This window comes from Procambarus clarkii, chromosome 75 (assembly GCF_040958095.1).
Source record: "Procambarus clarkii isolate CNS0578487 chromosome 75, FALCON_Pclarkii_2.0, whole genome shotgun sequence".
In the NCBI taxonomy this organism is placed as follows: domain Eukaryota; kingdom Metazoa; phylum Arthropoda; class Malacostraca; order Decapoda; family Cambaridae; genus Procambarus; species Procambarus clarkii.
The window spans coordinates 11,389,059-11,410,168 of NC_091224.1; the positions used below are offsets into that span (position 1 = coordinate 11,389,059).

At 46.8% G+C, this 21,110-nt stretch overlaps 1 protein-coding gene across 1 annotated transcript; it reads left to right on the forward strand.

The window, feature by feature from the left end:
- The first annotated feature begins 19,903 nt into the window (after positions 1-19,903).
- LOC138357001 (uncharacterized) lies at positions 19,904-20,860 on the forward strand. The gene has a single exon (XM_069313532.1). The coding sequence runs from the start codon at positions 19,904-19,906 to the stop codon at positions 20,858-20,860; it is 957 nt and encodes a 318-aa protein (XP_069169633.1).
- The last annotated feature ends 250 nt before the right edge of the window (positions 20,861-21,110 follow it).

Here is a 21,110-nt window from a genome sequence, read left to right on the forward strand (position 1 = left end):
GTGATAGTATAGCCTTAAGCTGCTGAATAATATTACAAATGTGTTAAATGGGGATCTTCCAAACCAGAGCCCCAAATTTATTACAAGCGTGCAACAGTGAAGACGAGAAGCTCCTGGACAGGAACCCCTAAAACGCTGTAAATTGTAACATAAAAAAGCTAGCAGCAGATACCCTCTCGAGCTGCTACTTCCTCTGACACTATACTATGCCAGGCCACTCACTTAGGAACTACCGGAATTTTAATTAAATTGGGGAGAAGGAGTTTAATGTTGCCAACTCAGGGCTCAGTAATGCTGAGGCTTATTGTCTCCTGTTCACACCCTCAAACTAAGCAACTGATGACTTACATTTTGCTCACTGAACACGGGTGTTCTTCATGAAAGTTCTCCTTATTTCTGCTCCTATTTGGTTGTAAGTCGAGGTTATCAGCTCTCTCTTTTTCTCAACTAGAACCTGAACAGCGACAAGAGTAAACAAAGTCGTTTAACAGACAAACATTTATTACAAAAGAAAAGGAGCAATTAAGATTAAATGGTGTCTTGGATGGGGTTGCCAACATGTCGAACGCACCTTGGTCAAAGACACCCCAAGCTGCAGCTACTCAGCAGAGTTGGCAATCCTGTCACATACATGTAAATATTGCATCAATATAATCAACTCGTTTCTTAAATATTATTGTTTCTTTCTTGTTAAAGTCACTATTTGTCAGGAACATACATAACTCTATGAAACAATGCAAAAACAATTACTTAAGAATATGGTACAATGTCAATCACTGCTCACTTCTTCAACAATTATTCTTCTTCCATGGAGTCTCTACGTCAAATTGTGCTCCCACTAGGCTACCGTTCTCTTCTCCATCAATCTTGTTGGGCGAAGGTCATATAATAATCAAATCTTTATAATCTTTAGCAGGCAAATCGATAAAACCAGTAATCACTCTCACCTTCATTCACTGCGCCTACAATACTGATACAAGAACTCCTCATTCAAACAAACAGACGCTCAACAATCGCTATAGATAATCTCTGGATTAAATACACTATTCAGTCGATAAACGACTGAATATTCAATCCTTGTTGTTCTATCTTCTTGCAGGCCAACTGTAGAGCCATCAATCAACTGGTCAAATGATGATTGAAAATCAAATGATTTTGAACCTCTTACAATTACCATGCACGAACTATAAAATTACTGGCACGATGGCCCTTGTTTCCACAAACTCAAGATGGTGCCTGGAGTTTACCTTTCCCAAATCGACCACTAATTCCTAATTCGACTGTCACTGTCTTGTCCTGACTTGAGTGTGGTGAGTCAATACACAGGTACTAACTCGACTCATGGTATGATTCCGTCCTCTGCCACTGGAGGGTGTGGAAGTTGGGCTCTAGCTGCCAGTAGCTGTTTGTCGCTGCCTGGTGGTGGTTGCTCGTTGGTGTGGGGCGCCAGCTGACTCGGGCGGAGGTCAGCAATATGGCGGCGGCTGGTGGTGGCCGCATCCGCCGTGTGAATACTGCTCGTCTGGAGTTCTCTACGGCGGTGGATTGGGAACTTGTGTCGACTGCGATTCTGGATGCCCTGAATGTGGATGTTAAGGATCTCCTAGGTCTCGAGAAATTTTCTCCCACTCGAGTGGCGGTGACGTTTGCCACGTCACCTGGATACGAGCAGTTTGTGGGGCGTTGGAACGAGCGGACGACTCTCCTACCTCAGTCGGCTGTTTCAGTGACTGTCTCTGATCCGTGGGGTCCACTGACCATTGTGAGCGTGCACGGGGTACCTGTTACGTTTCCTGAGGCGGAGCTTTCCTCTGTATTTGCGAGGTATGGTTCGGTGATGCGTCATCGATACAACTTGTTTAGTGCCGGGCTGCTGTGGGGCCTCCGTCTGGTACTCGCACGCTGCATATGCACCTCACGGAGTCCATCCCCTCTAAGGTTATGTGCTGTGGTCTTCCACTCCGTGTTTTCTATCCAGGGCAGGCCCGCACATGTTTCCGCTGCGGGGAAGAGGACCATGATGCTGCCTAGTGTGAGGTTCCTCGCATGGAGACTGCTTCTGTGTTCAGTGTGGGGGATTTTTCCCCCCTGCGTGAGAATGGTTCCTCCCTGGCCGGGCCTCGGCATGGGGATGTGCCTGGTGGTGCACCTGCGACTGTTGTGTCTGGTGGTTCGTCTGTGCCTGTGGTGTCTCCTGTACCAGCTGTGGTGAAGGACGTGGCTGCTCCTGCTTCCCGTCTAATAATTCCGGTGGATGTGGAGGTGCATCCTGTTCCTGGTGCTTCGATGGTGGATGGGCATGGTGATGGGAGTGTCGTATCGGTGCCTCCCGTTGTGGGCGGTGCGTTCGCTGAGGGTGATGGACGCGGCGTCGATGGTGACAGCGTTCCTGTTGCCTGCATTGCGCATCCGCTTTCCGCTCCCCCTACGGGTGCGATCCATTAGGGGCGTCATCCTCCCCTGCTCCTTGCCGGAAGCGCGATGCGGGGGGGCGCTCATGCAGTGGAGAGCCTCCTGGCAACCGGGTTGAGGCTTCACTGAGTTGTGCCTTGGCTGCTGCCCCCCCTCCTCCTCCTAATTCTCCTGTGTCTGATGTGGATTCCGGAGGTGATGCAGTGCTGGATGGCAGCAAGATTTCCTCGTCGGTGGTGGACGTCGGCGATACCTGGTCAGTGGCGGCGGGGTCTCGGCGTGCTTCGCAGGGTGATGCCGGCAGTGTCCGCTTCCTGAGGGATCAGAGGCCCGGCATTCTGGTGGATTCCTCGGCGGTGGGGCGGCAGCGGGTTGAGCCTCTAGATGTTGATGATGCCTCTGCAGTGGGTGGCACTGTGCCCCCTGATGAACCTGGAGGGGCTGGGGGTCATTGATGGGTTCGATGGCGCCTGCTATTGTTTGTGCGTCTTTGAATGTTCGTGGTCTGAATGCTCTGATGGTCCAATTGCGCCTTGTTGATGTGCTTCGGGAGCAGCGTGTGGATGGGGCTATGATCCAGGAGCACAATGTTCGGGATGTGTCTGTTTTGCAGGGGTTCTGTGCTGAGTATCATGTTGACCAGACCACACACTAGAAATTGAAGGGACGACGACGTTTCGGTCCGTCCTGGACCATTCTCAAGTCGATTGTGATGAGGAGGTAGGGTCAGGCAATAAATAGGCAAGAGAGAGCTGAGGAGGAAAGTCAGGTGTAGGGGATAGTAGTAATGAGAACTGCAGAAGGCCTATTGGCCCATACGAGGCAGCTCCTATTATAACCACCGAAGGAGATAGTAATAGGAAAAAGAAGAGGATAGCAAGAGAGCGTAGGAGAAGACAATGAACAGAAAAAGGGGAGAAGAGAGAAAGAAAAGGAAAGAGAAAGAAAGAAATGGAAGGGGGGAAAGCTTATGTTAAGTCACGTTTGTAAGAAAGATTAGAGCATTTGAGTGTATACTGTGAAAGGGAATATACGACATGATACTGAGTATCATGTTGTGTGTTGAACCCGCCGAGGACGTCCTTTGGAGGGACACTGATGTTGTTTTCGCGGAGGGCATCTATTTCCATGCTTCACACGGAAATGGATGAAGAGCAGCGGATCTTGTTTGTTCGGGCTGAGTATTTGGGGGTTGTGATTCCGTTCTTGACGGTGTACGCCCCTTCTGGGGTGGCGCATCGTCATGATTGGGAGCTGTTTTTTCGGGAGGGGCTTCTGCCATACCTGCGGCATGATACGCGGGATTTGATCTTTGGGGGGATTTTAATTGTGTTACGTGTGTGCGGGATTGCTCTAGTACTCACCCTTGAAATGTTTCGGCTGCTTTCATTGAGGTTTTGCATACGTGCGGGTTTTGCGATGCGGCTGTTTTGTGTGGTGGCTCGCTGGAATATACCTTCGCTGCGCGTGGGGTGAGTTCTAGGTTGGATAGGTTCTATGTTTCTGGTGGGGAGTGCTGGGTTTTTTATTTTCGCATGATCTCGGTGGCCTTCTCGGATCATTGTTTGGTGGTTGTCCGGGTTGGTGTCTGGAGTCAGGTGCGGGTGGGGCCTGGGTGGTGGAAGCTAAATTGCCAGTTATTGCGTTGTCCACGTATTTGTGCGCAGTTTCGGGCCTTGTGGGTTGGCATCGTTGCCCGGAAGGCTGATTTCTCTTCTTTGTTCGTTTGGTGGGAGTGTTATAAGATGAAGTGTCGGAGGTTTTTTTGGGATTGTTGCTAAGCGGGAGGCAGCCGGGAGGTTTGGTCTGCTGCGGTTACTTCAGGCGTGTTTGTCTTGTTTATATGTGCGGTTGAATGCTGGGGTTGACTGCTTTAGTGCGATTTCTGAGTGTAAGGAGCGGATTTGTGATTTGCGTGTGGTGTTGGCTGATGGTGTTTGCGTGCGTGCTCGTGTGGCTGAGCGTGTGGATGGGGAGAGGCTCTCTCCCTTTCTTTTAGGGAGGGAGAAGTCTGCTCGGGGTTCCTTTCTTCTCAAGGGCCTTCGGCAGACTGATGGGTCTGTGCTTTTAAGCACGGAGGGTGTTCTGATTACTACGCGGCGGGAGTTGGAGGCGCTCTATGGGAAGGTGCGTGGGGATGGTGTGATCGCGGGTTCCTCTTTGGACAGGTGTTTCCCCGGTTTGTCGCAAGCGGAGTGTGCCTGGTTGGTGCAGGATGTTTCCACGGTGGAGCTCCTGGAGGTGGTTCGGTCGTTTCGTTCAGGGAGAGTGCCGGGTGCGTATGGCCTGCCCATTGAGTTCTATCTTACCTTTTGGGATGTGTTGGGGGAGGTGCTTTTGGAGGTGGTGCAGGCGTGTTTGCGGTTCGGTGCTCTGCCTGATTCCTTTTGTGACGGGATCCTGTGGCTGCTCTCAAAGCCGGGCGATTTACAGTTGTTTTTGAATTGGAGGCCTATTATGCTTTTGAATGTTGACTATAAAATTCTGTCTAAGGTTTTAGCGCGTCGCTGTCGCGGTGTCGTTGCATCGGTGGTCTCTATGGAGCAGTTTTGTGGTGTGCCTGGCCGTGCCCTGATGCATTGCAATGCTTTATTTCGTGACGTGCTTCTCTATGCGTCCGAGTATCGGCTTTCGGCGGCTATGATCAGCTTGGACTGGTCAAAGGCCTTTGATCGGGTGTCTTTGGAGTTTGTTTTTAGTGCTATGGAGCGGCTTGGGTTTCCGGCGGTGTTTGTGGGTTGGGTCCGTTTGTTGTATGTCCGGAGTCGCAGTCGCGTTTGTGTGAATGGATTTTTTAGTTCCTTTTTTCCTATTTGCCGTTCCGTTCGTCAGGGGTGTCCCATGTCAATGCTTTTGTATGTGACTTTTCAGGAACCTCTCTTTCGGACGGTGAAAGCATGTTCTTTGATTGTGCCTCCTTGTCTACCGTCCGGTCTTTGGCTGCCCATTTGTGGGTATGCTGACGACACCGTTCTGTTTGTAGCTTCGGAGGGTTCTATTGGAGCTGTCGAGGACGTTCTCCTGCGGTTTGAGTCCGCCACGGGGGCTGTTCTTAATCGGGCGAAGTCGGAGTTGATGGGGATCGGTGTGTGGGCCTCCCGCCTAGTGTGGGATAGGTCGTGGTTTCCGGTGGTCTCCTCGCTTCGCGTTCTTGGGGTTACTTGGTTTGCCTCCTATGACCGCTCCTTGAAGTGGAATTGGGGTGCTGTCTCTCGGTCGGTTGGGATTGCGGTTGGCCTCTTCTCGCACCGTTCTTTGACGATTTATCAGCGGGGTCTGCTTGTTGCGTGTAAGGTCTTGTCACGTGTCTGGTTTGTGGCTCGATGTTTCCCGTTGGATCGTCGGAAGGCCTTGGATTTGGAGTGTATGGTGTACAGATATGTATGGTGTGGGCGTTATCAACCGGTGCGCCGTTCGACGTTGGTGTTAGGGGTGAGAGAGGGGGGTGTTGGCATTCCTGACGTCTTCACGAAGGCCAAGGCCCTCTTCTGGGTCACGTTGCGTCAGGGGCGGGTTCTCGGTGGAGGGTTTGAATACGCTGGGTGTTTTTTTCTGCTCACTTCGCTTCAGTTATTTGGTTGATTTGGGGGTTTGTCGGGAGGTGGCCTTGTTTACCCCCCTGTTTATTCTTGGGCCGTAGGGATTCTTCGGGAGCTCTGCCACCATCCTGGGTTTCTGTCATTCTCGTGCAAGGCTATGTATGGGGTGTTGTTGCCCTGGGTGCGGCCTCTAGTGGAGGGCTTATTCCCGTGTTGGCATTGGGGGTGGTATCTGGTCGTGTTTGGGGGAACGGTTCTTGGCGCCTCAGCAGCGCGAATTGCTGTTTCGGTTTCTGCATTTGTCGCTGGCGACGAATGAGCAGTTGCGTATGCTTGGCTTGCGTGATTCTGAAGAGTGTGTTCATTGTGGTTTCAGTGAATCGCAGGTGCATGTATTATATTTTTGTGTCCGGTTGCAGGGGTTGGTGAACTGGTTTCAGGATGTCCTGGAGGTGTTTTGTGGTCCGGGTTGTCGGGGTGATGTTTTGCAGTTTTTGTTTTTGTATTTTCCGGGTTATTCGCGGCGGGTGTGTAATACGTTATGTGTTTTAGTTGCAGATTATGTGTTTTATGTGTGGGTTGGGAGGCGGGAGGGTTTTGGGGTTACCCGAATTTTAGGCTTTTTGCAGGGGCACATGCGGTTTACCTGGTGGTGGTTGCAGCGGGCTTTTCCGGAAGATTTTGGTCGATGGTTCATGGTTGCCTATGTTTGTGGGGTTGCCTTTGGGTCGGTGGGTGCCTAGGTGGGCAGGTGATGTTCTCGTCTTGGGTGGGGTTTGGGTGTTGGTGTGGGTTTGGAGGGGTTGGGGTGGTTTCAGGGTTTGCTTTGCTATGCGCTCCCTTCCCGTTTCTCTGGGCCTCCTTGCCGGGGGTTGCGTGTGATTGTGTGTCTCCCCCCTTGTGATGCTGCTGCTCCTGTGTGTGTGTGGTGTTGCTGCTCCTGTGTGTGTGTGGTGTTGCTGCTCCTGTGTGTGTGTGGTGTGTTTCAGTGCCTCCGGGTGCCGATTGTGTCCGTATGCGTGTGGTTGTGTGGGTTTCAGGGAGGTTTTGGCTCCTGCGTGGGCCTGGGTTTTCTGCTGTACTGTTTTCTACTGTGCTATTTGTGGCCGTAGTTCGCTTTGCCCTGTGACCCATTATTTTGCGTGCATGGGTGCTGTGTGGTGTGCGGTTGTGGTGTGGGTGGGTATGTGTGTGTTTGTCTTGTTGTTTAGGGTGTGTTTTGTGTGTGTGTGTACATAATTTCTTCTCATTTTGTGTATGTCGTATACCTTGGTAGCGAGTGTATGGTCCTATGCTCCTTTGTTCCTCTGTGTGTGTGGTAGGTGTGGTTTTGTGCACGTGGTTCTATATCCACGTCTGTGTCTGTTTTATGTTTTTGGTTCCAGGTGTGTTTTATGTTAGGTACTTTAATTATGGTTTTCTTTATTTATCATGTATTTTTCTTTGCCATGTTCTGTGTTGCTATGTGGATATGTCCAGTTTAGCTTATTGTTTCCATGTACTGTTTTCGCTATTATTTCCATGTACTGTTTTCGCTATTATTTCCATGTACTGTTTAGCCCATTGATTCCATGCAGTTTTCTTTACTCACCGCTTGTGTTTGTTTTGCAGTTACTGTAATTGTGTTTAGTGTACAAAATTTTTGTTCCTGTGTACTGTTCTTTCTTTGATATACTTGATATGTACAGGTTTTCGTTGTTTTGTGTGTTCTTGTATTTGTTTATTTATATAAAAAAAAACTCCGCTCACCTGTCCTAGGGCGTTACCTAGGACAACAAGGGGCGAGATTCATGAAGCAGTTACGCAAGTACTTACGAACGTGCACATCTTTCTTCAATCTTTGACGGATTTGGTTGCATTTAATATACAGTTAACAAGCATGAAAACTTCCCAATCAACTGTTGTTATTGTTGTAAACAGCCTCCTGGTGCTTCGGAGCTCATTAACTGATTAATAATTGTAAACAAAGCCGTCAATCGTTGAGAAAAGATGTACAGATTCGTAAGTTCTTGCGTAACTGCTTCGTGAATCTGGCCCAAGATCTCTTTCTAGGTCTACTACAATGGACTACCAGGGCATGATCACCCTCCCTTGGTTTCAGACCATCCCCTGGGGCCAGAAGTCGAGATGGATACACAATCACCCTCTTCTTGCTTATACCACTAGCCTAGGCCACCATTCACTGTAGTTTTGTTCACCAAAACGCAAGAAATGTTCTCTCTTCTGAGTGGTGGCAAGATGCGCAACCCGAATTTTTGGACCAAGTCCATTCTATCCAGCCGTCGACCCGAAAGACGCATTAGTCTATTTTAACATTCTTTTTTATTCAAAACAGAACGTTTCTCATATATAAATCAATATTATATTTTAGCATATTATGCATATTTAGGCACTGGTTTGGTTTGGTTAGGTCTTTAGGTTCTGTTGGCGATTATTTGTTTTTGTAGTTCACTCATTTACAGCGTTGTAGTTCGAACCAAAGTCGTTAGCGTAGCACTTCAACCCGTCCTCGACTCAAATCCACAGCCCGTCCTCCAAACAAAGATCCAAAAGTGATTCCATGCACCCCCTAAACCCCCTGTTTATGAATGAAAAGCGGTTTACACACGACTCACAACTGCTGACGTTCGAACATATCTGGAACAAGTGCTTCACTGACGAATTTTGTTCGAATCACAACGCTATAAATGCTTCACTCACGTACTACAAATACAAATAATCGCCAACAGAACCTAAACACCTAACCTAACCTATCCTATGCCTATATATACACAATATGCCAATATATTATAATATTAATTTATACTTGAGAAAATTCCCGTTTTGAATGAACAGCACAGCATGTTAAAATATATTAATGCGTCTGTGGGGTCGACCGCTGAATGTAATGGACTTGAGTCGAGGACGGGTTGCAAATCCATTACATCCAGCGGTCAATCCCACAGACGCATTCATAAATTCTTACATGCTGTTCATTCAAAAATGGGAATTTTCTCAAATATAAATTAATATTATAGTATATTAGCATATTGTTCATATATATAGCAATTGGTTAGGTATTTAGGTTCTGTTGGCAATTATTTGTATTTGTAGTACGTAGTGAAGCATTTACAGCGTTGTGATTCAAACAAAATTCGTCAGTGAAGCACTTGTTCCGAAAGTGTTCTAACGAAATTAGTTGTGAGTCGTGTGTGAACCGTTTTTCACTCATAAACAGGGGGTTTGCCTGGGTGCATGGAATGGGCTTTGGGTCTTTGTTTAGAGAACGGACTGAAATGCTTGTGTCCTTATTGACCCCAACTGGGAAGTGACGTCTCCACACGTCACAAACCCTTTGTACACATGTCACGCCACTGCCTATTCCCTCATTGGCTAGCGATGATGTCATTGAGCTTCTTCCCCTTTGAGAATCCCACACATTGTCAACACTTCTCACTAGTACAAAGTGAGTACTTTGTACTCACTTTGTGAGTACACACAAAGTGGTGTGCAGGACAAAGGGACGGGGGAGGGGAGGAATAGTGGGGAGAATGAGGAGATGGGGGAGTGGGGAATGGTTGGAAGGATGATGGGATGGGGCATGGGAAATGGTGGAGAGGACTGGAAGACAGGGGAAGGTTGCTGTGGCTCAGCAACGCACAAGAATTGCTGAGCCACAGCAACGCGTGGCCGGGTACAGCTAGTCTATGTAAATAAAAATTTAAATGTTCGTTTGTTCAAAATTGCTAATCTCCGAAAGTTCTTCACTGATTGCTTTAAAATTTTGACACGACGTTCCATTCGCATCTGAGCGGGTTTTTATATACATACTATATAAATGTCACGTCTGTAACCGGAACAAACATGCTTTTTTGAAAAATTGTGTTTTTCATGTGAGGGAAATCTTTGAAACCTCTTTACCGATTGCTTTGAAATTTTGACACACCGTTGCATTCGAATAGGGGCATGTTTTTATATACCTACTATATACATGCCTCACCTGTGACAGGAAAAAACATTTTTTTTAAACAGCGCCATCTGTTGGACGTAAGAGTAACACACGCTGTAATCTCTAAAATATCTTCACCGATTACTTAAAAATTTTGACACCTATGACAGGTAAAAACATGCTTTTTTTTAAACAGTGCCGATCTGTTGCACGTAACAGCAACGAACGTCATACTAACTATGTTACTATTTCTTTTCAATGTTTCCGATTGCATTAATAAATAGAATTTTCATAGATTTTGATTTATATTCATTTTTATATAATAATTTTGCGTGATATTGCGTTGGAATTGAGCTGCGTTGTTTACCATACCATTCATTTCATGAGTATAATTCATTTTTGTATTGTTTTTCATTTCGTTTTTAACTGTTTTTCTAATATTTCAGTGAGGGGAACATCAGATCATTTGATGTTTCCAATTTTCTGATGGGAACATCAGATCATTTGATGTTTCCAATTTTCTGATGGGAACATGAGATCATTTGGGAATGTATCGGACGAGGTAGTGGGGAATGGTTGGGAGGATGAGGGGACGGGTCTGGGGGGGGGGGAATTGTGGGGAGGCCTGGGAGACAGGGGAAGGCTGCTGTGGCCGGGTACAGCTAGTAATAACTAAATTTTGAAGAGACTGTAACTAAGTTATGTGTTACAAGTTGGGGACCACGTCCAGGACACGATTAAATTTGTATTGTTTCTTTTCTTTTGTAATAAATGTTTGTGTTAAAAAACTTTGTTTACTCTTGTTCCTGAGAGGGGCTCTAGTTGAGAAAGAATGATAAATTCTGCCTGTGGAACAGATAACAAGGAGAGAAAATTAAGGGAACTGTAACAGAGAACAGCCGGGTTACAGGGAAGAAGGTATGTCATCAGATTCTCAGTCTGGGGGTGTGAACACAAGACAACAGGTAAATTGATGAGCCAGAGTTCCCATTTTGGTGACTTTAATTTTTCTCTACAAGTTGATGCAAGTCTGAGGGGTTCCTCAGTGAGTGGCCAGACATAATGTGGTGTCAGAGGAAGTAACAGCGCCAGAGGCTGTCTGCTTGATTGTTATAGTTTTTTTTATTTTACCAATGTGATAAGATTTCGGGAACCGTCCGGCAGTTTCTCATCCAGCACACTGTGATAAATTGCGGTCCCTGTCCGGGGGTTCCTGTCTGGGGGTTCCTCCGCATTAATTTATAACAACTGGAGGCAACATGTTACAATACATAGGATGCAGACCGAGGCACATATTATCTGCTGTGAGTGTGTGTACTCACCTAGTTGTACTCACCTAGTTGTGGCTGCAGGGTTGAGCTTTGTCTTCGTGGTCCCGCCTATCAACTGTCAATCAAGTGGTGAACAGATTCTGGAGCCCATTTACATTTGAAACTGTGTATGGAGTTTGCCTCCACCCACATCACTGCCTAATGTATTCCATTTCTTAAAAACTCTAACACTGAAACAAAAATTCTAATGTCTCTGTGGCTTATTTGGGTACTAGGTTTACACGTGTGTCCCCTTGTCCGTGTTCCACCCGTGCAAAATATTTTTTTCTTTGTCCACCCTGTCAATTCCCATGAGAATTTTGTAGGTGGTTATCATGTCTCCCCATATTCTTCTGTCTTTCAGGGACGTAAGATCTAGCTCACGTAGCCTTTCCTCGTAACTCATTCCTCTCAGTTCTGGGACTAGTCTGGTCTTGTATTTAACTATCAAACTTTGTCTTGTATTTAACTAGCTATGGACTCCAGGATGGAACTACATACTCCAGGATTGGTCTGACATAAGTGGTATACAAAGTCCTGAACGAGTCCTTACACAAGTTTCTAAAGGCAGTTCTTATGTTCGCCAATCTAGTATATGCCGCTGATGATATCCTTTTGATGTGGGCTTCTAGTGAAAAGTTCGGTGATCTCTCTGACAGTCCAAGAAATTGTAATCTGCCCATCCTTCTCTTTCTTGTCAATTTTTTTTGGCTTTGTCATAGAATTCTATTAAGCTTGTCAAACACGATTTATCATCTTTGAACCCATGCTGTGTACTCACCTAATTGTACTCACCTAATTGTGCTTGCGGGGGCTGAGCTCTGGCTCTTTGGTCCCGCCTCTCAACCGTCAATCAACAGGTGTACAAATTCCTGAGCCTATTGGGCTCTATCATATCTACACTTGAAACTGTGTATGGAGTCAGCCTCCACCACATCACTTCCTAATGCATTCCATTTGTCAACCACTCTGACACTAAAAAAGTTCTTTCTAATATCTCTGTGGCTCATTTGGGCACTCAGTTTCCACCTGTGTCCCCTTGTGCGTGTGCCCCTTGTGTTAAATAGCCTGTCTTTATCTACCCTATCTATTCCCTTCAGAATCTTGAATGTGATGATCATGTCCCCCCTAACTCTTCTTTCTTCCAGCGAAGTGAGGTTTACTTCCCGTAGTCTCTTCTCGTAGCTCATACCTCTCAGCTCGGGCACTAGTCTGGTAGCAAACCTTTGAACCTTTTCCAGTTTAGTCTTATCCTTGACTAGATATGAACTCCAAGCTGGGGCTGCATACTCCAGGATTGGCCTGACATATGTGGTATACAAAGTTCTGAATGATTCTTTACACAAGTTGTGCACTTGTGTGTGTGCACTCGCATGTGCCCATATTCTCCCCATTTTTATGTGTGTGCATTTATGTGTATTCTTTATGTGTGCACTCGCATGTGTAATTACCTAAGTGTAATTACCTAAGTGTAGTTACAGGATGAGAGCTACGCTCGTGGTGTCCCGTCTTCCCAGCACTCTTTGTCATATAACGCTTTGAAACTACTGACGGTCTTGGCCTTCTCCACCTTCTCCCCTAACTTGTTCCAACCGTCTACCAAAACCGTGTGTGTGTGTGTGTGTGTGCGCGTCTTTGCACATGTGTGTGTTTTTTAGCACACATTTGTGTGTGTGTGTGTATATATATATATATATATATATATATATATATATATATATATATATATATATATATATATATATATATATATATATATATATATATAATGTGCGTTCTCACCAAGATATACTCTCTACATATTCATCACAGGCATAACTTCAGCTCATAAAGCTCTCGAGCTATCAATGATTCATGAATGCAGCATCGACTATGAATGCTAACTGCATAAGTCTTGACTGAAGGATACTGAAAATAATTTAGAATACTGCCTAGTGATGCATAGCAGTATTCTATATAAGTCCATGCATTATTCTCACTCACTGGCTAATTCGCTCTCAAGACATTGTGCATTATTCAATTATATGAATTTTCCCGCAAAAGTTATAGTGGGTTATATGTCTTCTTGAATTTAATTACTTCAACACTAACTCATGGTAATAGACAACAGATGACGCAGTGTTCACAGGACTATAACATTTGTGTTTAATCTTGTCCAGGTGAAAGACAAGAGTTGCCGTAGAGGTCACAGGACTCCAACACAAGTAGTAAGCGACGTTCTCCGTCACCACTCAGGCAAGACTTATGGTATACTTATCGACACTTAAAGTTCTGCTATGTTAATATACCAACCTGTTCATTATAACAATCGATTTACCACAAATTGACCAGAGCTTCATTTTTTGTTTGCTGGACTATACGTTTTGGCATGTTTCTCTGTACCTGGAGCCTCTGTTCATCTGCCAGCAAACAGGTGCCCTGTAATTAGGCAACTGTTGTGGAATGCATCCTAGGCGAGGTTGGTAGTTGAGAAGCGAAGCAAACTTTCCGTCCCCGAATGTGGAAACTAAATCGTTTCCACACAGTCTCATCATTCCTCTGGCTCCTCAGCCTATTTTCTCCCTTCAGCCTTCCTGATGTCTGTCAGTATCAAACTCCCCCTAACCCAGCTCCCATACTTCCCTCGCACCCCCTCCGTGTGGTATATAGCCACACTAGCTTACCGCTTTCTCCTCAGTTTCCTTCTATCAATATCAAACTCTTCTCCTCCAATGGATCTTTACGTTCCTTAAATATTTTCTTTTCTCTCCTCCTCCCGGATTCCCTCTTCTTACCTTGACTTTTTATCATGATAAAGGTTCTCGTAGTCTAACTACGGCTCCCGGCCATTACCGTTCCTTGGGAACTTTCCTGGTAATGTTACCCATCCTGGAGTACGCGTCTTTGTTCTACCTGATAGACTTGCTGGCCAACTCACCGGGGAAGGTGAGGCAAGTCTCCATGGCTGGCCAGTGAGGCACGAGGGGATCGGCAGACACCCATAAAAGGAAACTAATGGTATTGGAACCGAGACTTCAGGGGATAGAGAAATAACATAAAAATCCTAGAGACAGGGACGTTATGAAGCAGAAATATGAGATGCTTGGGAGAGAGAGAGAGAGAGAGAGAGAGAGAGAGAGGTAGGGGTGGTGGAGTAGGGTAGGAGGATCAGGTAGGTAGGACGGGTACAATAAGACCACAAACTGGATGTTTATGTGTGAAGAGGTCGACAGGGCCATGCATATCAAGAAAGTTGACAGGGCCAAGTAAATGAAGTATGTAGGCAGTGCCATGCAGGTAAATGAGGTTGGCACTGACGTACAGGTCACAGAGGCTGACCTCCGTATGACCTGTATGTATGTCATACAAGTCAAGTATGACTTGTTGCGATGGTTGCAGGCATCATGAGTGAGATTGTCTCTGAATGTTGAGTCGCTGCTCACAACGTGCCCGAGCATGAGACTATTGGAATGAAGATGGAAAGAGTTAATTGGGATCTCAGTTTGTACTTTTCCTGATATTCCAGATTTTCAGGATTTACCTAGGAAACTACTCGTAGCGTGTACCATAGAGCCCTTCCTGACCCCTGATGGTTTCATGTATTAACATGCAGATGGCTTGTTTACATGTTCCCCTCATTTGGTGTCCTATTTACGAGAAATTAGATGGGTGCTATTGAACAGAAAGTCCTTGTTGACATAGACCTAAGACCGGATATCATTTAATGAAAGGGTTAGATGACAGTGTTCCATGAATCTGACATTGAGCGCCAGATATCCAGAGAGAGAGAGAGAGAAAGGGAAAGAGAGGGAGAGAGAGGGAGAGAGAGGGAGAGAGAGAGAGAGAGAGAGAGAGAGAGAGAGAGAGAGAGAGAGGGGGGGGGGGAGGGAGAGAGACGGAGAGAGAGGGAGAGAGGGAGAGAGAGAGAGAGAAAGAGAGAGAGAGAGAGAGAGAGACGGAGAGAGAGAGAGAGAGAGAGAGAGAGAGAGAGAGAGAGAGAGAAAGGGAAAGAGAGGGAGAGAGAGGGAGAGAGAGAGAGAGAGTGAGAGAGAGCCATTTTTTTTCTATAACCATTTTTTTATTTATATACACAAGAGTTCTTACATTCTTGTACAGCCACTAGCACACAGCATTTCGGGCAGGTCCTTAATCCTAATATTCCCTGGAATACGACCCCGTCAAATCGTTTAACAACCAGGTACCCATTTTACTGATCGGTAAAGAAAGGCTAAAGTTAAGGCTTGACGCCCAGTAAATCCTCCCCGGCCAGGATACGAACCCAGGACAAAGCGCTCGCGAAACGCCAGGCGAGCGTCTTACCACTACGTCACGGATCCCGCATTTCTGACCTCATGATAGCTCAGATTTCACTGGCAGAGCCTCCATGCACACCAGCAGTGAATATCCTAATGTTTACCTAATAGTACTTTCTACACACACGCACACACCCACACACTCCAGAATCTGCCACACCAAACACACATAAACATCAAACATCCCAAACACAAAATACACACACACACACACACAAACGGGTCCCTTCAGGTGGTCTGGTAGCTGAGTGGACAGTGCGCACTACTCGTAATTCTGTGGCCCGGGTTCGATTCCCGGACCAGGCAGAAAGAAATGGGCAAAGTTTCTTTCACCCCTGATGCCCCTGTTACCTAGCAGTAAATAGGTACCTAGGAGTTAGACAGCTGTTACGGAGCTGCCCCCTGGGTGTAATTACCTAAGTGTAGTTACAGGATGAGAGCTACGTTCGTGGTGTTCCGTCTTCCCAGCACTCTGTCATATAACGCTTTGAAACTACTGACGGTCGTGGCCTCCACCACCTTCTCACCTAACTTGTTCCAACCGTCTACCACTCTGTTTGCGAAAGTGAATTTTCTTATATTTCTTCGGCATCTGTGTTTAGCTTGTTTTAAATCATGACCTCTTGTTCTTAAAGTTCCAGGTCTCAGGAAATCTTCCCTATCGATTTTATCAATTCCTGTTACTATTTTGTATGTAGTGATCATATCACCTCTTTTTCTTCTGTCTTCTAGTTTTGGCATATTTAATGCCTCTAACCTCTCCTCGTAGCTCTTGCCCTTCAGTTCTGGGAGCCACTTAGTAGCATGTCTTTGCACCTTTTCCAGTTTGTCGATGTGCTTCTTAAGATATGGGCACCACACAACCTCTGCATATTCTAGCTTTGGCCTAACAAAAGTAGTGAACAATTTCTTTAGTATATCGCCATCCATGTATTTAAAATCAATTCTGAAGTGTGGACGTCTTAACGACCACACTTTCCCATCCTCATCACTTTGTAATTTTCTAGTATTCCTTAGTACTTCTTCCATCTGTTTGGCACCATTTAGGGTGATCCTCAAAGGTCGATCTTTCCCTTTAACATATCTGCCTATTCTCCTGTAGTCGCACACATTCTCTATGGTTCTAATACCTTCCACGAGGCCAACAATTTTATCTACTATTTTTGCTTCTTCTACAGCTCTTTCTGACCTAGATGTTATCTACTTTTCTTTGCAGCCAAAAATTATCAGGGACTTACTTCGATCAACTGTGTTTTGCACCAACTTCGGGTTAGATGCCAATTCTTTTCTCACTTCCAGCCAAATGTTTGTTTTATCTTGGTTGCTGCAGTGTTTGACTTCCTTTACTACTTCTTAAATTTTTTCCTTCTCCTTCCCCACTTGTGCATAGGTGAGTTGCATATCTTTCTTGCACTGTTCTATTCCCTGTGTAACTTCCTCCATCTGTGCTGACAAAAGCTGTTTCTCCTGTTGAATTTCCTTACCTAACCTATTGTAGTCATTTATGTTTAAATTTACTTTAACTTCTTCCATTGCTATTTTTAAGAGTTTATTTTCTTCTTCCATGGCTTTGCAATATGTTTCCAATTGATTCGTATCCTTGCACAAGTCTTTCACTCAACCCTCAAGACCTACAACTTTGCTATTTAAATGGTCATTACTTTCATTCAATTTACTAATTATTTCTACATGAGAGTTCGCTATAGTATCTAATTTTACCAACTTGTTGTATAGACTGGTTATATCAATGCTTTCTACATTGAATCCTGAGTGTGTGTGTGTGTATGTGTGTGTGTGTGTGTGTGTGTGTGTGTGTGTGTGTGTGTGTGTGGGTGTGTGTGTACTCACTTAGTTGTACTCACCTAGTTGTGTTTGCGGGGGTTGTGCTCTGGCTCTTTAGTCCTGCCTCTCAACTGTTTACTAACTACACTAACTACTTTTTTTTTTCACACCACACACACACCCCAGGAAGCAGCCCGTGACAGCTGACTAACTCCCAGGTACCTATTTACTGCTAGGTAACAGGGGCATTCAGGGTGAAAGAAACTTTGCCCATTTGTTTCTGCCTCGTGCGGGAATCGAACCCGCGCCACAGAATTACGAGTCCTGCGCGCTATCCACCAGGCTACGAGGCCCCTCACACACACACACACACACACACACACACACACACACACACACACACACACACACACAAGAAAGATAAGGTTTTAGATGGTGGTGGTTGGAGAGGTGATTCTGCGAGAGAGACTCATTTGGTGATGCAGTATAAAGCTGGGATCTTGTCCCCCATCCTGTTGACCTTGGTAATCGGCTAGCATTTCCTTCGTCAGGTTATCAGATGAAGAAGAAGGGAACGCTGGTACAGCCATTTGTGTTGCTGTGCGGATACCGAGGCCCCCGAGTCTGATTGGATGGGTAGCTTGTTTCTGCTGTGAGTTATTGTGAGAAAGGTTGAGGTTTTATTTTAACATTGATTTCAGCAAGCTATCGTACTCTTCTAACTTAATTGTGTTGAAAGATTGCTCACATCTAAGAAAGTAGGTCAGCCTGGGCAGGGACAAGCATCTGGTGATGAGATAAAGTGCATCATGAGCATCAGTGTCTTCAATCATCTCATCTCATCCATCCTCTTCAGGTCAGCGATCTTCTTACCAAGGACCTTATCGACGGCCTTCCCTCCAAGAGGAGCTCCTAGTAGTGTGCTGTCCTCGGGGTTGGTTATATGGATATCAGGCAAAACACTTTTTATTCGCTCGTTAATGTGCTGGTTTGTGGAGGTTATTTCGCACTTGGAAGATTTAAATGTGAGGCCCGACTTGCTCCTTTGCTCATGAATCATTCTTATGTCCCCCAGGAGGGAGTCTGGGGAACCAGATGGTATAGTACCATCATCCAAGAACCAAATGTTAAGCTCACTGGACAGGTTATCAGTGACTTCCTTGATTACTAGTCAGAAAAGAAAAGGAGCAAGGGGGGGGGGTCACCCTGCTGGACACCTTCTTGCGATTCGATTTCATGTTCCCCGAATAACAGAGTTAGGTCCTTGCTGTAACAAGAGTGTACAAACTGGTAGAGGGAAGGAAATACCGATGAACCACATTGAGTACTATATTCCTTCTTACCAGATTGAAAGCATTTTTGAAATCCAGTCTTATCAGGGCTTTTTCATTTGTAATGTTGGCAATGTAGGCTCTAGCTGTATGAGTCACTGCCTCACTCAATTTGGGAATGCCAAACCCGAGCTGTTTCGGTTTCAGCATGTCTGCTATTGCCAGGTTAACTGTTCTAGCAGCAGTCCTTAGTGACGAAGCGCCGGAGTGAATTGTCCACAGCTATTAGTCTGATCCTTCCATGCCTTTTTCCTCAGATCAAAGAGGGGTAGCACCAAAAAAGAAAGGCCGTTGGTTTCTGGTATGTTGCCAGTTAGACATGCGTTGGAGAATCTAGTTAGTTCCAGCAGGAGGCCCTGTGCAATGTCATCCAGTGCAGAGTTGAGCATTTGTTTCATTTGGTTGAGTCTTAGTCCTGTGAACCCGCCTGCTGATTCTGGTGGGAAGGATAAAGCTGCTTTATGCACCACGGATTCGTCCTCACACACATAGGCTGTGTTCTGGTGACACTGGCTGATGGAACACTATCGTCTCATGCAGCTCTGGTGGGTGTTTGCCTCTCACTACTGTACCGGCATCTCTAGTGGCAACTGTGTCCTCGCTGGTGATGACTCGCAATGTCACTACAGTGTTGCCTTCTTTAATTTTCATCCTTGACTTTTACTCTGCTTTTGGATGCCTCTGTTCCGCTGTTGATACCTTTCCTGCGGTAATGTTTTGGGCAACGGGTGGGGAGGTGAACCTGATTGTCCTCTCTAAGAAAACTATTTATAGCCATAATGACTGAGGAAGCTAGTGTTTTTGTTTCTCATTGCAGGGACAGCTAGGCATATGTTGCCAAACTGGAAGAGGCTGTGTTTGCTTGGATTGTTCCAGGAGAGTTAATTTTTTTTAATCTACTATGTTTGCACATTCAACAAGGATAACAGTGCCTGAGGAAGCCAAGAATCGACTCATGTCTGTGTAAATACCTGCTGAAGACTCTTAGCTGGTCGAGGAGGCCTACCACTCCGGCAGTGCAACAAAATCAACTGAAAAAGGTGTGTTGTTTTGGCGGGAGGCGTGCTAGAGAGGGGAAGACTACAGGCTGGGGGAGGGTTATCTCAGTGCCTCCATAAACAACAGCCTCCAGACCGGGAGGAGGCCTTAAGTGGAGGAGGGGGGGGGGGTGAAGGGGAGGCTCACAAACCTTGCTTGTATTACAGCAAACTTTTAGGTGAATGTGTGTCTTTTCAGATGTACGGTGAGTTTGTAGTGATAAACATAATGCATCAGTGAAACTTTGTGTTAATTGTGTGTGACCGCTGCCATGTGGCGGGACCCCTCCCCCTCCCACTCTTCCCTAGCCTCCCGCAGGCCTCGCCATCCCACCCAGCAACCCACTCCCAGCGGCGGACCCGACGACCATCGTCCACCCAACGCCCACTGTCGACAAACGCCCACCGTCACCCACCGCCCATCCATCACCTCCCCTCGTCCATCGTCACCCCACGCCCACAGTCACCCCACGCCCACAGTCACCCCACGCCCACAGTCACTCCTCGCCCACCGTCACCCAACGCCCACAGGCACTACCCTCCTACCATCACCCAATGGCCCACCGTCACCCAACGCCCACAGTCATCCCACGCCCACCGTCTCCCCTCGCCCACAGTCATTCGACACCCACCGTCACCTAACGGCCACCGTCACTCCTCGCCCACCGTCATCCCTCGCCCACAGTCACCCAACGGCCACCGTCGCCCCACGCCCACCGTCACCCAATGCCCACCGTTTCCCCTCGCCCACCTTCATCCAACGCCCACAGTCACCCCACGCCCTTCGTCACCCAACGCCCTCTGTCACCCAACGCCCACCGTCACCCAACGCCCACCGTCACTCCTCGCCCACAGTTATCCCACGCCCACCGTCACCCAACGCCCATCGTCATCCAACGCCAACCGTCACCCCACGCCCACCGTCACCCCATGCCCACAGTCACCCCACGCCCACCGTCACCCCACGCCCTCCGTCACCCAACGCCCACTGTCACCCTCTCGCCCACCGTCGCCCCTCGCCCACCGTCACCCCTCGCCCACCGTCACTCCTCGCCCACAGTCATCCCACGCCCACCGTCACCCAACGCCCACAGTCATCCCACGCCCATCGTCACCCCACGCCCACACGTGTCACACGCCCTGCGGCTCCCCCACCAGGAAAGGGTGGACGGATTTATATGCTGTCGTCAAGAGCGGGAGGGGGTCACCAGTGTGCCAATGAGTGTTAGAAAAAGTTATGTTGAGTCCGGCCCTGTGGTGAACATTGCGAGTATCGTGTTGAGTGCACCACACCCAGCGAGCCAGAATACATTCACCAGTGTTTAGTGATTAAAAGGAAATAATCTAAGTGTTAAGTGCCACCCCAAACACTCCTCCACCAACCCCATTGTGTAGTGTCTTCCGCCCCCCGCAGTTGGGTGTAGTGTCTTCCGCTCCCCTACCCCCAGAGTGTAGTATCTCCTACCTACAGCAGTGGGG